At 44.6% G+C, this 17011-nt stretch overlaps 2 protein-coding genes across 8 annotated transcripts in view; both read left to right on the top strand.

Annotated features, from left to right (window-relative positions):
• Positions 1 to 566, top strand: part of camsap2b (calmodulin regulated spectrin-associated protein family, member 2b) — a 28281-nt gene extending 27715 nt beyond the window's left edge. For all 4 annotated transcript variants that reach the window (XM_035634688.2, XM_035634684.2, XM_035634685.2 and 1 more), the window contains one exon: positions 44 to 566. In XM_035634688.2, the coding sequence (XP_035490581.2) occupies positions 44 to 343 (300 nt within the window). In that variant the 3' untranslated portion in view covers positions 344 to 566. The remainder of the gene's footprint in view (positions 1 to 43) is intronic.
• Positions 567 to 3545: 2979 nt separating this feature from the next.
• Positions 3546 to 16958, top strand: wdr47a (WD repeat domain 47a). Of its 4 annotated transcripts, none has more exons than XM_035633927.2 (17): positions 3546 to 3700; positions 5869 to 6038; positions 6428 to 6511; positions 6992 to 7076; positions 7910 to 8041; positions 8767 to 8943; positions 9056 to 9567; positions 9724 to 9841; positions 11268 to 11449; positions 12191 to 12436; positions 12526 to 12589; positions 13030 to 13187; positions 13480 to 13646; positions 13744 to 13914; positions 14008 to 14139; positions 14607 to 14825; positions 15408 to 16958. In XM_035633927.2, the coding sequence occupies exons 2-17, from the start codon at positions 5881 to 5883 to the stop codon at positions 15548 to 15550; spliced, it is 2748 nt and encodes a 915-aa protein (XP_035489820.1). In that variant the 5' UTR covers positions 3546 to 3700; positions 5869 to 5880; the 3' UTR covers positions 15551 to 16958. The 4 variants fall into 4 exon arrangements, with proteins under 4 accessions (XP_035489820.1, XP_035489821.1, XP_035489819.1 ...); XM_035633928.2 differs by lacking the exon at positions 3546 to 3700 and adding an exon at positions 3843 to 3933; XM_035633926.2 differs by lacking the exon at positions 3546 to 3700 and adding an exon at positions 3952 to 4381.
• The last annotated feature ends 53 nt before the right edge of the window (positions 16959 to 17011 follow it).

Raw genomic sequence — 17011 nt, 5'->3', positions numbered from 1 at the left:
GCGTTAAGAGAAAACAATGATTTCCCTCCACAATCTTCTGCAGGAAATGGAGAAATCCGAAGCCAATAACTTCCTGGTTTTGTTCCGCGACGCTGGATGCCAGTTCAGGTCTGTGTACACCTACTGCCCCGAGACCGAAGAGATCACCAGACTAGCAGGCATCGGGCCCAGGAGCATCACGCCCAAGATGATCGAGGGCCTCTACAAGTACAACTCTGACAGGAAGCAGTTCAGCCAGATCCCAGCCAAAACCATGTCTGCCAGTGTGGACGCCATCACCATCGCCAGCCATCTGTGGCAGACCAAGAAGCAGGGGACGCCCAAAAAACTGCACACCAAGTAGCGCCGTATGGCTTTTGCAACATTTGGACATGCGTCTCTGGGAATATCGTGGAAGAATTTGTGGATTTTACTATTTCATTAAAGGGACATGTATCATAAAGTACAACTGGAATGTAGAACACAAGTGGGCTTCTCCGACGTCGTGGCTGCATTACAGGGCTGACTGTTACACTCTGGACTACTTACAAGGGGCACAAGTGTGTACTTGTCAGCATGTGTATCAATGTTCAAAAAAGAGGATAAAATAATAGGCGGACCAATGCCTAACTTAGTTGAACCACTGAAGCACTGAATGTCACGCCTCTGGAAGAGGCCGTTTGATTTCTCTAAGTTGAACATGTGTGGCCTTATGCTTGCTTTGTGTCATTTGGATGCACCGTGTGGGTTGGTGTCATTTTGTCAGCGCCTGTTGAACAAGTCTGTCGTGGTACAGGAGAGGTTGTGTGTACACATAGATCTGGGATCAGATTATAGACCCCTCCAACCTCTATGGACATTTAAAGGGTGGCCTGTCTGATCTGTGATCAGGCATTTTTTTCTGATGAGAGTTTTGCTGCTTTACAGGCATGTTTGGGTTGTTGTTGTTTTTTTATTTTTACACGTGACTGAAAAACGTATGAATAGGTCAAAATTGTGTATGTATGTGTGTGTGTAAAGTGAAGTGCCATGAAGAGCGAGGAAAATACCTCAGTTGGTGATTACAATTTCTTTCCAAAAGTGGAAAGTGATGAGATTATTGAGCAAGTGGCGCACCATCAGACAATTCTGGAAAGCACCTGCAATAGTCTCTTAATTTATTATTGAAAAATGTTTTTAAAAAAAAAAGGTGTCTTAGATTTTATTTAGAGAAACAACAATGCTATACATATATAAGTTAAACCAGTTTGTATATAAGGGCAGTTCCATTCAGTCTTGGAGTAGCTTTTGAGTAGCTTTCATAATTTATCTAGTGCGTGTGCCACTATGTTGTCTTTTGTGGCCTTTCATTGTGCTACAAATTCCACACCATCAAAAAAGTGTGATCACTCACCAGTATCCCTCATAAGACTATCATCAGTATTAGATTAGACGGAAATCCCACACCGTGTCATCAGTCTGTGCAATGACCTAAGAGTGATTTAAATTAAAACCACCACTGACCATGTTGCAGTCGGACCTAAACACTATACACCCAAAATGTCACTTTAATGTGGATATGTCTTAACTATAAAATCTCCACAGTTGTAAATAGATGAATTCACCTATGATAGCACTTCAACACCCTCTAGTCTACTCAGAGATTAGGTTTGTCACGCTTGTTACTTTTTATGCTACTGTTACATTTGTTTCCATATGTTCCTCCATGTATGTGTTGACACTGTACAGATATATTTTGGCATATAGAAGTATTTTTTGTAACGACATTTACCTGTTGGAGGTGTGTTCCAATGAAGCAGCAGAAGGAAGTGTGTTGAGAGTAGTGTGGCCAAGCAGGCTGGGTTTATAGAGTCTCAATGAGGCTTTATAGTGGTGTTGTGTGAAAATACAGCAGCATACTGAGAAAATCATACTTTTTTTTTATCCGGCTCTGAATTTCTTTTCTTTTCAGTTAACTAATTATGCTCAATTGTCCATGGATTTTTATTGTTTTTCTATTCCTTTAAGCTTTATTAAAATGCAAGCTATCAACAGTACTCGCGTCTCAATTCATATTCATGTGTTGGCTGATTCATGTGTACTTTACTTCTTCTACTGATTGACATGACATTCACTCTCGTGTACTTATCTTTTGAAAGACATAAGTAAATAACGGAAGTAAATATTATGCAACACCTGCCTGGTGCTATAATAATATTGATTCTAGTCAGTTTAGTCACTTGATACAAACCATCTGAGACAGACAGACGTGCAGCAAATACAGAATAGACCAAAACACAAAATGACAACATAAAAAAAAATCAGGATGACACCAATGTCTTCATTCACACTGTGTTTTAGTGATGCAAATCCCTCAAGACATTTGCAGTTAATCAAATTAGAAAGACAATCATATAGCATCCAGTTAACCTGGGGGTTTTGTGGCCACTGTGTGTCTCTGGCTGTAGAGTAGTTTCGTGTTTCTCTATCACTTCATCATTATTAAATTAACATGGTCATTTTCAAAACTGGCTCAGCCGGACTTCTGCATTTTAGGAAGCAGCCTTGAACTGCTAGACACAATAGGATTCTCTTGGAAATATCCCTTTAAAACATCCACGCACAAATATTGTTTATAATTTGTGTAACGCGACTATATATCTGCCTTTTTCCATATTCCATATGTGATGTGCAGGGTTAGAGAGAGAGAACCTGCTGGAGACCGTGACAGGGTGGGGACACGCAGAGGATCCATTCAGGGCGTGTCCCATGAAGACAGTGCACTGCGGGAACAGAGAGCACAAACAGCAACAGCTGACACAAGTGTATTCCACCTTTTCAGTCAGATTAGTATAATTTTGGCCAGGTAACATGGACGGATTATGACGCAGACTTGTGAAAGTCTCCCCAGCCCTCCCACATGGGAGCAAGACACCGAGACTGAATGAGACACAAAATGTGATTATTTTGCATCTCAATTTTTTGAAATTTTAAACCTTTTTCTGGGATATTTTGCCGTTGAAGAACATGGGTGTCAATATAAGCAGTTCTTATAATGTATCCATGGTGAAGACAGGGCCCCTCCATGACTCTGTGGGCCCCTGTGCCTGTATCCATCCATGTCAGCTAATAAGTGTGTGTGGGGGGGGGGGGGGGGGGGGGGGCAAACGTTTATAGCTGAAAGGGACAATTTTGCACCATAAAAAAAACAAAGGACCATCGTGTGAGTATCTTAAGGAAGGAAGGATGGTAGGAAGGAAAGAAGGAGGGAAGGGTGGATGGATGGAAGGAAGGAAAGAAGGAGGGAAGGGTGGATGGATGGAAGGAAGGAAAGAAGGAGGGAAGGGTGGAAGGGTGGATGGAAGGAAAGAAGGAGGGAAGGGTGGAGGGAGGGAAGGAAGGAAAGAAGGAGGGAAGGGTGGATGGAAGGAAAGAAGGAGGGAAGGGTGGAAGGGTGGATGGAAGGAAAGAAGGAGGGAAGGGTGGATGGATGGATGGAAGGAAAGAAGGAGGGAAGGGTGGAGGGAGGGAGGCAGGCAGGCAGTTCTCCTGCAGACAGCAGGCAGGGCAGCAGCAGCAGCAGAGAAAGATCCAGCAAGGAGGAGACACTGAGACACGGAGGAGGAGGAGGAGGAGGGGACACAACACCGAGCGGTCCCGTCGTGACAGCGTCTGTCCACAGCGCGAGGAACAACACGCAGGGAGCGGACCGCGTTCTCATCCCATGTATCTGTAGACACAGGTGAGCACCGAGCGCAGCCACAGGGGCACGTCAGTGTTGTCGGTTGTTTTGTGGGGGAGCCGCCCGCCGCCGCCTCGCACCCCGCCCGGCGGGCTAACTAGCAGATGATGCCTCTCTCCACTCGGCCTGGCTAGCTCTCAGCTCTCAGCTCTCAGCGCCCCTTCCTCCCCCTCCTCCTCCTCCTCCTCCCCGGCCGCGGGTCCAAGTTAGGCAGCTTTGTGTGAGCTCCGACGGTAACTAGCTGTTTGTTTAATCCCGCTCGGTCCATTCACCAGCCACGTCGGGCTAACGAGTAGCCTAAGCCTCTTGCACTGTTCGACTTGTGGCTCGGTGCCAGCGTTATTAGCTAACCGCCTCCCGTGCTAGCTGGGCAGGACTGCGGTGCCCGTGTCGCTCGTGTGTGTGTGTGTGCGTGTGTGTGTGTGTGTGTGTGAAACGACGCTGTTGTTAGTTGTGTATCTGCCGGTGCGTCACTGTCGAAGACAAGACAGTCGCCTCCCGTGTGAACTCCGCATGAGCAGCAGTGCGCGTCCTTTGGAGCTAAGTTGCTGTTGTTGTGACCCAACAACCTTTGTTGACACGTCGGCATTTGATCACAACATCAGTCATTCGAGGTCGAATGTGATGCAGAGCTAACACACTGCAGACAGTGCTGTCGCCATGGCTGGATCACCGGACGAGGTAAAGCGGAATCCTTGATTATTGTTATTTTTTAATGAAAGCAGCCAGAGCCTCAGGCTCAGAGCACCTGCACCAGATTTGTTGGAGACGGTGGAGCCTGAGGTGAACATGCAAACAGGAGTGTTGTCACTGAACAGACTGTACTGCTGACTGTGCCCCAAGTGTTGGCATGAGCTCCATGCATCATGATCTCCATGCATCATGATCTCCATGGTGATCATGATCTCCATGGTGATCATGATCTCCATGGTGATCATGATCACCATGCATCATGATCACCATGGATCATGATCACCATGCATCATGATCTCCATGGATCATGATCACCATGCATCATGATCTCCATGCATCCTGATCTCCATGCATCCTGATCTCCATGAATCGTGATCTCTATGCACCGTAATCTCCATGCACCGTGAGCTCCATGCATCGTGAGCTCCATGCAACGTGAGCTCCATGCACGTTCGGTGAAGGTTTGCTCAGCCTGTGGGACATGTATACGTGAACTGGAGGAAAAGAGAGATGCAACCAAAATGTCGCCGTCGCAGAGGGATCCATTTTGTGGCATATGGGCGTTGTGAACTAATGAATAGAGAGAGAGAAGTTAGGTGAGGATTCAACAGGTCCGAGTAACAGATCAAGATCATGTCCTGTAGGTGGTGAACCAGAGGTGGAGGTGGAGATGCAGGAGACACAGATGAAGGGCAACACAGCAGGAACCATCGAGAGAGGGTGGATTGATTTGAAGAGACTGGTTACTTTCACAGCAGGAGTCGTTAATGCTACAATGGAATCAAGATAAAAAAAGAATACAATTAGTAGAACATGCAGCTGCAGCAAATCCTCTGAAGGTATTCTGCCAAGAGGAGGGAAGCTTAGTTTAGTAGGTGCCACTCGCCATTAAACCAAAAGAAGAAGTATGAGGCATCTTGTTGTTCATCCTGCAAGATGAGACACTTATTAATTTCATATTCACATTAACAGTTACACACAAATGCAAGTTTTGGAGCTGCCCAGTCAAACCACAGTCCCCAGCAGCCACCTGTCCAGCTTCATTCAAGCATCTGCATGTCAGATGCTTTCCTCAAGAGCCACTTGCCCTCAGGACTGTGGGGCCACGTGGCAGAAATCAAGTATCACAATAGCAGCGAAATTATTTTCTGATACCAAATATATGTAGATGTGTTTGATTTTCCTTGTTAAATCAAATTGTTATTTAAACTGTGTTATACAAAATGTGTTATACATCAGACCTTATGTCCTTTATATTCAGGTTTATGAAATCAAAAAACAAAACAAAAATTGTTTGGAGTATAACGTGATATCATCATGATATGATTCTACTGAATGACCGTAGATTCTTATGCTGGACCAGAGATTCATTACCAATCTGTCCTGATGCTGTTTTCTTTTTTGTGTGTGTGTGTGTGTGTGTGTGCGCGCGTGTGCGTGTGTGTGTTTTGCTTAATGGCTCTGGTTGGTGGCAGCCCGTCGTCACCATGACAGCGGAAGAAACCATAAACGTGAAGGAGGTGGAGATCATCAAGGTGATCCTGGACTTTCTCAACTCCAGGAAACTGCACATTAGCATGCTGGCTCTGGAAAAGGAGAGCGGCGTCATCAATGGGCTGTACTCGGACGACATGCTGTTCCTCCGGTAAGCCGAACTCGAACTGCAACAATCGCACCGCAACAGTCTGGTCGTGGTCGTCTCTAGGTTGATTGTTCAGTGTTTCTGATTGAGCTCTCTGCTTTTGGAGATAGTGTAACACTGCACCTATGCATTAGGTGTGAGTGCTCCCTTGAAAGTCAGCCAGCAATGTATTTATCTGCAGTTATACTCACCCTGAGTATTAAATAGATTTTCATATTTCACCTTCTTGCGTGAAGTGCCTGTGAACAGGCGGTCTCGTCTCATCAATGCACACATTACACTCTTAAAAACGCAATGTGATTCAATCAGAACACGATTTGAATTCACACCGTCATTTGAGTATGAAGTCTCAATTCCAGCTCTGCATTAGAGATGAACTGTTTCTGTTTCAGGCAACTGGTGCTTGATGGTCAGTGGGATGAGGTGTTGCAGTTCATTCAGCCTTTAGAGTGCATGGACAAGTTTGACACAAAGAGGTGAGTTCATTGCCTGAATTGCTCTCAGTACGTCCTTGTTTTTGTCTTTTTTATTTTTCCATTCAGTAGTTGTTTGATTCACAGTTACAGGGTTCCGTGTAGTTCATAACTTCCAAGTTACAAACATATTTTTTTTTACGTAATTTACACCTGGTGGTTCATAAAATGTCATAGAATTGTGAAAAATTGTCAATTGTGTTTTCGCACACCACAAGATGATGTTTGTTTTTGTCCACACACCAAAGATATTTAGTTTACTGTCATAGAGGAGCAAAGAAACCAGAAAAATATCACATCTAAGAAGCTGAAATCAGAGAATTTAGAAAAATCTCGGTAAAACGATTATCAAAATAGTTGGCCATTAATTTAGTAATCAATTAATCGATTAACTGTGGCAACATTGGTTTTCAGCTGAAAAATAGTGGTTTAGGGTTTTAGTTACTCTTTAGGCAACATTTACAAAAACTGTGTTGTTCTCAGGTTTCGTTACATCATCCTGAAGCAGAAGTTTCTGGAGGCTCTGTGCGTGAACAATGCCATGTCTGCGGAAGATGAGCCACAGCACGTAAGTAAAAAAAACAAAACAATGTTTAGTGAAATCGCAGATTGTCTTTAGGATTTACTTTGTCTCAGCCTCCTGGAACCTCCTAAGCCTTGAATCCTTATAAATAGTCTTTGGAGCAGCGCTGCTTCCCACTGACTGTCACTGGCAGTAAACAAAAAGGGCTGAGTCTCAAAGACGAGAGGAAAAGCTCGACAGTGGCTACTGTCTTTAATGCTACATGTTTTACTATTCGTTTTTCTGAGAATAAGCCAGTTCGCAGAACATGTCTGTTCTCCTGTGATGTCCTGAAGACGACATTGATTCGGACAGTTATAAACTACTACAACACCTATTGAGAGAAATCACTAAATCAAATCAAATTCTTTGCAAATCCTGATTGATAATAATTTGCCTACTGAACCAATAAATCAGACACTCGTATGCTATTTTCTTATAATCACAAATGATCTCTTCCCTAGTCATATTGTTGAAGTAGGCAAGCTCTGATCTCGCTGTCACATGGTGTAGCTCTGGGCCATCGTGTCCTATTAACTGGATTAGATCGGACGTCTTTGGGCATCTGTGCACATTGTATCAGACTACGTGTTAACTGGCATTAGTGTCCCTTGCGGTGTGCGTTATTTGTAATGATGTGGCTTTGATTGTGTGTTGGGAATTTCTTTTTCCGAATTGTCCAGAATAACATTTTGGCAATAAGAACAAAAATCGTAGCTGTAACATTTTACTTTTCTGCCTCAGTGACGTTTAAAGGTTCAAAAAAAGACCAAGTTTTTCTATCTCTGCTGTTCAGAGGGGAACTTCTTGTCTGAAATGCATTTCATGTTTCTTTTCAGATGGAGTTCACCATGCAGGAGGCAGTCAAGTGTCTCCATGCCCTGGAGGAGTTCTGTCCCTCTAAAGATGACTACAGCAAACTGTGTCTGCTCCTCACGCTGCCTCGTCTCACGAACCATGCCGAGTTCAAGGCAAGGATTATCAAGGCTATGGCAGATTGCACTTGAAATGATATTGTAGTAGTTGAAATTCAGGAGTAGTTTAAGGCTGCATCCACAATACTACGTGTTATTTTAAAACCCCTCACTGTTGCCGTCCACACTATTTCAGCGTTTCGGAGAGCCGAAAACACCCCATTTAAGTTTAAAAACATTGGGTTTGGATTGGATACGATGACGCAGTTATCCGTATATGGCTCCCTGATTGGTTCTTATCAGTCACGACAGCCACGTCCAGTGGTGAAGGGAAAATGGTTGTAAACACTTATATTCATGTACTAGTTCCACCTCGTCGTCACCTACTCCAACATTTCACCCTTTTTGTTTCTCGTTCGTAGTATTTTCTGTAACTAAGCAACTGATTGCTGAGTAGACGATCTGCTTCCTGTTTACACCGCTTCACACATGCCTAGTGTACACGAATGGTCACGTGAGTGTGTTAGTATGGACGGAGATTTTGTACTGATTTAGAGCTCTTGTGGATGGAAATCATTTTAGTTTTAAAAACAAAAATGTATCAGTATGAATGTAGCCTAATGCTCAAGTTTTTGCACTGTTTACTATTTGTATTATTATTTCAACTGTGCTGGGACTCTACTGCAAATTCAAATAATGATTTCACCATCATGACAGTAGCGTGTTACTTTCTATCTTGATGCCTGATTTCTCTGGCTGATTTCACTAATTGGGTCCGTCAGGATTGGAACCCCAGCACGGCCAGGGTGCAGTGTTTTGAGGAGGCCTGCGTCATGGTGGCGGAGTTCATCCCGGCCGACAGGAAGCTGAGTGAGGCTGGATTCAAAGCCAGCGGTAATCGACTGTTCCAGCTGCTCCTCAAGGGAGTCCTCTATGAGTGCTGTGTGGAGTTCTGCCAGGTGTGAACGACCAACACTAAACATAAACACTGTGATCAGATTTTTTAAAAAGTAATTGGTACCTCTGAAGACGTGTGTTATGTGTTATATTGCTGTTATTGTTTGTGTGCAGAGCAAGGCGACGGGTGAAGAGATCACAGAGAGCGAGGTTCTTCTGGGTGTCGACATGCTGTGCGGTAATGGCTGTGACGATCTGGACCTGTCCATGCTCTCCTGGATGCAGAACCTTTCCCACAGCGTCTTCTCCTGCGCCTTTGAACAGAAGCAACTCAACATCCATGTGGACCGCTTGGTCAAGCCGGCTAAGACCGGCTACGCGGACCTCCTCACCCCACTCATCAGCAAACTGTCTCCGTACCCCTCCTCCCCGCTCCGCCGACCCCAGTCCGCAGACACTTACATGTCACGCTCCTTGAACCCGGCGTTGGATGGCTTGTCCTACGGGCTGTCTGGCCAGGATAAGCGAGCAAGTGGTGGGGAGATCGTGCCAGGTAAAGGGGTCTCTCCCATGTCCCATTCATTTGCCAACTTCCACTATCCTGGAGCAGGCGGGCAGAGCCTGAGCAGGAGTCTCATGATGGAGAGCTCCGACTGCCACAGCATTTTCGAGGAATCCCCTGAAACGTAAGGGCTCAGATTTGAGTGTTGAATGTGTCGGTGTCAAAATCTTTGTCTGGATGTTAAATAGAAGCAATTTCTGTGGATGTTTTAATACTGCGGCTTCATACAATACCCTTTCACATGTCTTAGATAATCTGTTGCTGTGTTTTCTCTGTGAAGATCGAGGACAGACACGCCTGTTGATAAGATGATGAGTTCAGGTGGAGCTCAGCACCTTCGTCCTGCCTCTGCTCCGGGCGAGGACGCGCCATCTGACGGCTCTGCTGACAGGAACGAGGTAAATATCTCTGACCTTTCATTTTCAACTCGTCAGACCTGTTGCATGTCACACACGACTAAACAAGTCCTGTGTTCTTTGATGGGTGTTGCTTACAGTCTAAATATAGGCCATTTCTCATTAGTGGTGTTAGTACAATGTGTCGGAGTCAGCCTCCTCCCACATGTCTGAAATACAGACGAGTCACGGTAAAAGCTGACATGGCTGCTCAGAGTGACACATTCGCTGGCTCATCTCTGGAAGACAGATTTTTATTTGTCTGTGGGAAGTTGCTCGTTTTGATGTGTTTGTTTGATGAGTACCACAAGTAGAAATATGTAAATGTAACACACGGACATGATACACATATTTTTAGATTCATTGTGACTTTTAATTTCCAAGGATTTGATTATCTTGCATCTAAGGCCATAAGTCTTTTTAGAAGACATTCTTTAACAATGAATGTCTTAGGGAATCCTGGAGATTCATCAACATTTTCAGATTTCGCGTTGCTGCCAAGTGTAACTCAAGAAATTGTGCTGCATACATGTATGTATCAATAATGGTAAAAGCCTCAAATGATCCATAGTTTTTTTTGGAGAATAAGATTCTATACAAACATTCATTTGACAAATGAATGAATTTGAATTTAATAATCTTGAAAAGGTTTTTTTAAATGGAGTTTGACATTTTGTCAATCATCATCATTTTGTGATTATTATGAGACAACAGGCACTACCAGTTTTTTTGAAATCACAAAAGAGGCTTCAAACTTGGCAGAAATGGTGTAAACAATCCCTGGGGAACACGTGGCTCAAAACGTCTGGGAACAAAACTGAGTCATAACAGCCTTTATGTTGCCTGTAAATACAGCGTTAACTCTGACTGTCTCACGCTTTCTATTTATATCTCAGTGTGAGGTTTGGGCTTTGCTCCTCCTTGCCCGTCACCACGGAGACACATAAGGAGGCCATAAAACAGAAGCCGACTTTTTGGGCCTCTGTGATCTTTTTGTCACACCCCTACCTTTCTCTTTCTTGTTGTCCTCTCTACCCTCCATCCACGCTTTTTTTCCCCAAGAGCTGGTACACTGACAGTGTCCCTCCCCTTCCCAGACATAGATCCGTTCCTATCAGATGGTCAGGACAGGAAGTGGAGGACAGAGGGGGGAAGTGACCCGTCCTCAGCTCTCAGTCTCACCCACCTTCCTACTCGAATACCTGAACTGACAGAAGATAGAAATGACACACCGCTGACTTTTAACATGGTTGACATCGGACGGTTAACATGCTCAACTGTGTGTGAATATTACCAATGTGTGTGCAAAATTGTGGAAAGAAAGTTAAAACTGCATGTAGTTTTTTTAACAGATGTTAAAAAATGTCCATGTAAGCCATTTATCTAATTCCATGTATTCTTTCCCCCCGGGTTTATGTTCAATTCTCAGCTCCGTGACTCCACGGAGAAGTTCGAGGAGTATTATCGCCAGCGGCTTCGTGTGCAGCAGCACCTGGAGCAGAAGCAGCAGCAGAGGCAGATGTACCAGCAGATGCTGCTGGAGGGAGGCGTCCAGCAGGAGCCGCCACCCAGCGACATGCAGCACAGCCTCACGGAGAAGTTCCTCAACAGGTACAGACAAGAGGCAGGGATACGTGTAGGCACCTGTCAAAACATAGGGTGAACTTCCTGTCAAGAGTAGCTCTAACCTGCTAATTAAGTAGACATGTTAAGTCTGTGATAATGACGGTTTGTGGTTTTCTTCTGCATGACGACCCCCCCAACCCCCGCCGAAACTGCCTTCAGTGCCCACTGCACCATCTGTGGGGACGAGCTGCATCACGTCACATGGGACCATCTCCTCCAGTTTATCAATATTAGACCAAAGATTCATCCACAAAAAATCTAAAACATCCCCCATCGCAACCGAGGCATGCTTTCAAACCACGAGAGGGCAATAACTTCAACAACACGACAACAATGATGCGGATGAAACTATTTTTATTTTTTGCCTCTCTCAGCAGGACAAAGGCCTTTCAGATTTGTCCCCCGGGATTTCCTCCCTACCTCCCCTACCTCTCCCTGTTTGTGTAACCTCTGCATTATTCACAAGGGTGGCTGTGCATTATGACATCATTACTTTGGTTTTCTTTTGTCCTGTGCTCTTTGTAGTTCTAATAAGATTTAACAAGCCTGTCAGCTCGGCCAGCGTGCACCGAAAGTGAAATGAAATGTGAGGTATTACCAAATACAAGAGAGGCTTCCGGAAAAAGAAAATAAGAAGGGAAAGGCTGAACGATGGAGAGAACACAAGTGTTTATGGAGACGGAGATCATGAATGTACAAGCCTTAATATTTGAATGAACTTCCCAGGTCCATCCAGAAGCTGGAGGAGCTGAACGTGGGTATGGAGAATGTAGAGGAGGAGGTGAAGTCTTTGGCCCAGCAGTGTAATGGCAACGGGAACATGCCCGCCTCCGAAGACAATAACAATCCTCCATCTGTGACCCCGGAGCAGAGCCGGACCCCGGGGGGAGGGGTGCTCAGCAGCACTCCGCAGCGGTCCGTGGGGGGGCGCCCGGTCCCGCCTCCAAATGAGTCCCCCGTCGTGTCGCAGAGGTGGGGCGTCTTTAATTGTGTCCCCAGCGTTTGTGTCATACCAGGGACCGTTGATTTTAGATGATAAAAGGTTTTGTGTTTGTTGGCAGTGGGCAGAAACAAGAAGGAGGTGAACAAGGCGACTCTCCAGGCTCCTTGTCCCGAAGTAAAGAGGTAGGGATGCAAAGAAAAGCCTGTTAACACTGCAGCACAGAAAACACGTTCAAACAATTCCGTAAGAGCTGCTATAAAAGATTTATACCTCAGCAACCATGTATCTATTTTGCTTTGTCGTCCACAGTCTTTATTATCCACAGTTTTCAATTTACTGTCTCTCTCATTAGCCTCACATTTTTTTGGGGGGGTATTCTGCAACAATTGTTATTTAGCTTCCTCTGAGCTTCTCACTCTCTCTTGTTTTCATCATAGCATCTGTGTAATTCTAATTTGACTAAGCAGATTATAACAGTTTGATCTGAATGGCAGTGACGTCACGCTGGCATCACGACAGAACGGATGTCACCGGGAAGAAAAGCTCACAGGAGATTATACTGCTAATTACATGTAGCCGTCTGTGTGTTAATGTGTTTTTATATGTGGCTTTTGTTTTTCAGAGTGACGAGCCAAAAGATCTGTTTGTCCCCGTGCACACTTTGGAAGATACTCAGGCCATCCGGGCCGTTGCCTTCCACCCGTCAGGATCCCTGTACGCCGTGGGATCCAACTCCAAAACTCTTCGCGTGTGCGCTTATCCAGAAACACTGGACACAAGGTGACCTGCGTCTGTCGGCTTAACACCAATATCCAACCCGCTAATCACGAGTAGTCCCCGCTATCAGAAGATTATTTGTAATATATGATTGACAGTACGCTGTGTGCTGCACCTGTAGAGCCATGACTTACTTTGGCAGTCAAGTGCTTCCCACTTTTTACAGCATCAAACTACATCAAAGATTCTGACGTTTGATGATAGACTGCAGTGTTTGAATTTTTTCAAATTTACTCATCCTTTCTCTTACCTTGTAATTTTTTCCCCTATTCTCCACTCTTCCTGTCCTCGGCAGCTCAAGTCCAACGAAGCAACCGGTCGTCCGCTTCAAGAGGAACAAACACCACAAGGGCTCGATATACTGTGTGGCCTGGAGCCACTGTGGGCAGCTGCTGGCTACAGGCTCCAACGACAAATATGTCAAAGTTCTACCTTTCAGCGCAGAGACGTGCAACGCCACAGGTGAGCGTGCTCGGCATGAATGCACGATCGCAGTCGTGATTGTCGACGTCAGCGTTGTGATTGTTCCGTTGCGTCTCTCTCTCTCTCTGTGCTCCAGGCCCAGACCTGGAGTTCAGCATGCACGACGGCACCATCAGAGACCTGGCCTTCATGGAGGGGCCGGAGAGTGGAGGGGCCATCTTGATCAGTGCCGGAGCAGGAGACTGCAACATCTACACGACCGACTGTCAGCGGGGACAGGGTCTGCACGCCCTCAGTGGACACACTGGTGCGCTGTTAAGCTTCATCCCCTCCACTTGTCCTCCTTGAAGTCAAAACATTAAGCGTCAAAGACAGTATTTAAATTTTTTTTGCTGTCCAGGTCACATTCTGTCTCTGTATACGTGGGGAGGCTGGATGATCGCGTCCGGCTCCCAAGACAAGACGGTGCGTTTTTGGGACATCAGGGTGCCAAGCTGTGTCCGAGTAGTGGGAACTGCTTTCCATGGCTCAGGTATGGCTCACGTCCAGTGTGTCGATTATATGTGTGGCTCTGCGTTGCATTGACTTACTGTGATGCAAGCTGACACAATGCATGTTGGTTAGAAATCTTGTTTCTTTGGCGCTGCATGTCACCATGTCCTGTGACATTAAAACTTTGCGGGAGCAAGACGCCTGCGGTCAGACGGAGCAGTTTGCTCCCCGAGCTGCAGCAAATATTAAACCAACTCTGTGACTACAGAATTTGAACCCTGATTGGTTGAAGGCTTCACTAACACATGGAAATTCAGATACGTACAGTGTCAGCTCTGTTTATTTCTCTCCAAAGAGGATGGAATCTATTCTGGCGGTTGGTTATTTATTTACAAACGATCACTTTACACATTTCCTCTGTAAAAGCTGTAAAAACTTTTTAGCTCATGAGTTTGTCCTCCGTTTGTCCCTACCCTAATCCCCTCTTCTTCTTTTTTCACTCCACAGGCAGTCCTGTTGCCTCGGTAGCAGTGGATCCGAGCGGCCGTCTCCTAGCAACAGGACAGGAAGACAGTGCATGCATGCTGTATGACATCAGAGGAGGACGAATCGTCCAGGTGTACCGGCCGCACACCAGCGACGTGCGATCTGTTAGATTTTCCCCTGGAGCACACTACCTGCTCACTGGTTCCTATGACACAAAGGTTATCGTCTCCAACCTCCAAGGTCAGATTTAGTTTCTTTAATCAGAGCCTTCTGATTTAATCGTCACTATTAGGGTTTTTCAGATAAAATCCTATATATTTTTTCCAATATTTGATATTGGAAAAAGGCGCTACAACTTCGATAAACACCAGGGAGTAGTCAACGTCATTAAGTGCGAAGAACAACAGCTAGATGGCCACCAGCTGTAACACTACTTTTAACTAAAATCATACATCGTCTAAAACGCTGGACAGATACTAATAAAAAATAAACACAAATGCAAATGCGTGCTCATAAGTCACGTGACACCAAACAAATCACAATCCCTTGGTGAGTTGGTTGTCTACCGTCATAGAGAGTGCAACATTTCATCCCACTTGATGGGGCCGACTATACACTGGCGTTTACCAACCTGTGGATGTCTTTGATTTGGGAACTTCAGTAGTTTCAACTTAAACGTGTAGATTCTATTCTAATAGTTTTATACAGTAGCGACAAAAGAACAGGGATCTGAGCCACTAGTACCTAAAGTGTCTTGAGCAGTTTTGTGTCACAACATTGTACCGGCCTCACTGAGCGGTGTCTCCTGTGTGTTTTTTCAAGGTGACCTGACCAAACCGTTGCCTCAGACCGTGGTTGGAGAGCACGGCGACAAGGTGATTCAGTGTCGATGGCACACAGAGGACCTGTCCTTCCTCTCATCGTCTGCCGACCGCACCGTCACACTCTGGACACACAAACCATAACACCCATACAGACACATGTACATGCACACACACAAGCAGTTCCTATAATCTAAAAGACACACATTCCCCTAACGCTGCTCCTCCTGCACTGTCAACATGGTCTCACCCTTTCAACAAACTCGACACTTAAAAGCCTGGAACTCTGTCTCTCTCTCTCTCTCTCTCTCACACAAACACACATGAATGAGACTTTTCCCTCCTGTCTGTCGGAAACAAAACGGATACAAACCTGAGATACACCAAAAGCACACACGTTGCATGTTCTCCTTTGTCTTTACATCGCTCACATTTCATTCATCCTACTGAGGGGTACAACAGCAGGATCGTTCATTATTCTCAGTGCATACTTCAGTCAATGTCTTGTCAACCTAACACACACACACACATCAGTTGCTGCATGTCCTTTTCACTGAGGGCCGATTAACAGGACAGAGTGCTTTGTTCATGATGGTGCCTTCCTTCAGTTCTCAGTATCCACAACGGAAAAAAATATTTAAAAAAATATAAACCAACTTTGATCATTTTTCAAGATCAAATTTTGAGAAATATTACATTCCTTCTTTTGCATACCATTTCATCACAGCTGGTGTTATGCTGCTATATCGTTGAGTTGAATTGAAGATGTAAAATGTAAAATTTTTAGTGTCAGTTGTGAGCTTTTCCCGTCAGGAGGCTGAATCTGTGGACGTCGAACTGTCTGCCAATCAGTCTGCTGTAGTCTAACTGCTTTACTACAACTCAACATGGGTAAATTAGCTTGTGCTTTTCATTTTGAGTTTGACACTTTTTTTTCGCTGAAAGTGTTAACAGTGTCTTGCAATGGCTTGCTTGCAATGGAAGAACCTTATGTCGGCATCAAAGGGAAATACAAAGTATGATTTTTGGTTGAGTGCTATAGCACTCGGTTTAGGATTCTTTTTCCTCCAGTGTTTAAAAGCTTTGGTTTGTCAACTGCAGAAACGATATGACAACAGTAGGGGGCAGTCTTTGCCCATACAAAGGATCTAATCATGTGCACATCTGAGTGGAAGTGTGAAGCCCGGGTGTTTTGATATTTATTTAGAACCAGTATTTGGGGCAAATGCATCCTGTCCTATTCATGTATTTAACATGCGCACTTTCTTCTAACTTTTAATTTACTACATCTACAAAGATGCATATTTAAGTTTTAATGTTAATGTATAGTATACAGCATATATTGTTTTAACAAATAAAGCCAAACTAATACGTACATAGATGTATTTATTTCAGTTGTATGTATGTATGTACAGTTGATAGTATGTTTTGGAAATGCTAGTGGCTCTTGTACTAAGCCTTTCTAATTCTTGTTTTTAAAAGTGACCTAAATTAATTCAAGCTAACTCAAGTCTGACTGCTGGTACGTTCAAATAAAGTGTCTTTTACACAAGCTGTTTGTTTTGTGGTTTGTAGAAATGAACATTTTGAGCTAAACATTTATTT

This window comes from Scophthalmus maximus, chromosome 5 (genome assembly GCF_022379125.1).
Source record: "Scophthalmus maximus strain ysfricsl-2021 chromosome 5, ASM2237912v1, whole genome shotgun sequence".
In the NCBI taxonomy this organism is placed as follows: Eukaryota; Metazoa; Chordata; class Actinopteri; order Pleuronectiformes; family Scophthalmidae; genus Scophthalmus; species Scophthalmus maximus.
This window is presented reverse-complemented; position numbering and strand designations above follow the sequence as displayed.

Excerpts from the sequence above, each read along its gene's own strand:
- wdr47a (XM_035633926.2), top strand. The coding sequence starts at position 4,361 with ATGGCTGGATCACCGGACGAG. Across the intron at positions 4,382-5,868 it reads TGGCTGGATCACCGGACGAG|CCCGTCGTCACCATGACAGC; the intron begins GTAAAGCGGAAT and ends GGTTGGTGGCAG. Across the intron at positions 6,039-6,427 it reads GACGACATGCTGTTCCTCCG|GCAACTGGTGCTTGATGGTC; the intron begins GTAAGCCGAACT and ends TTTCTGTTTCAG.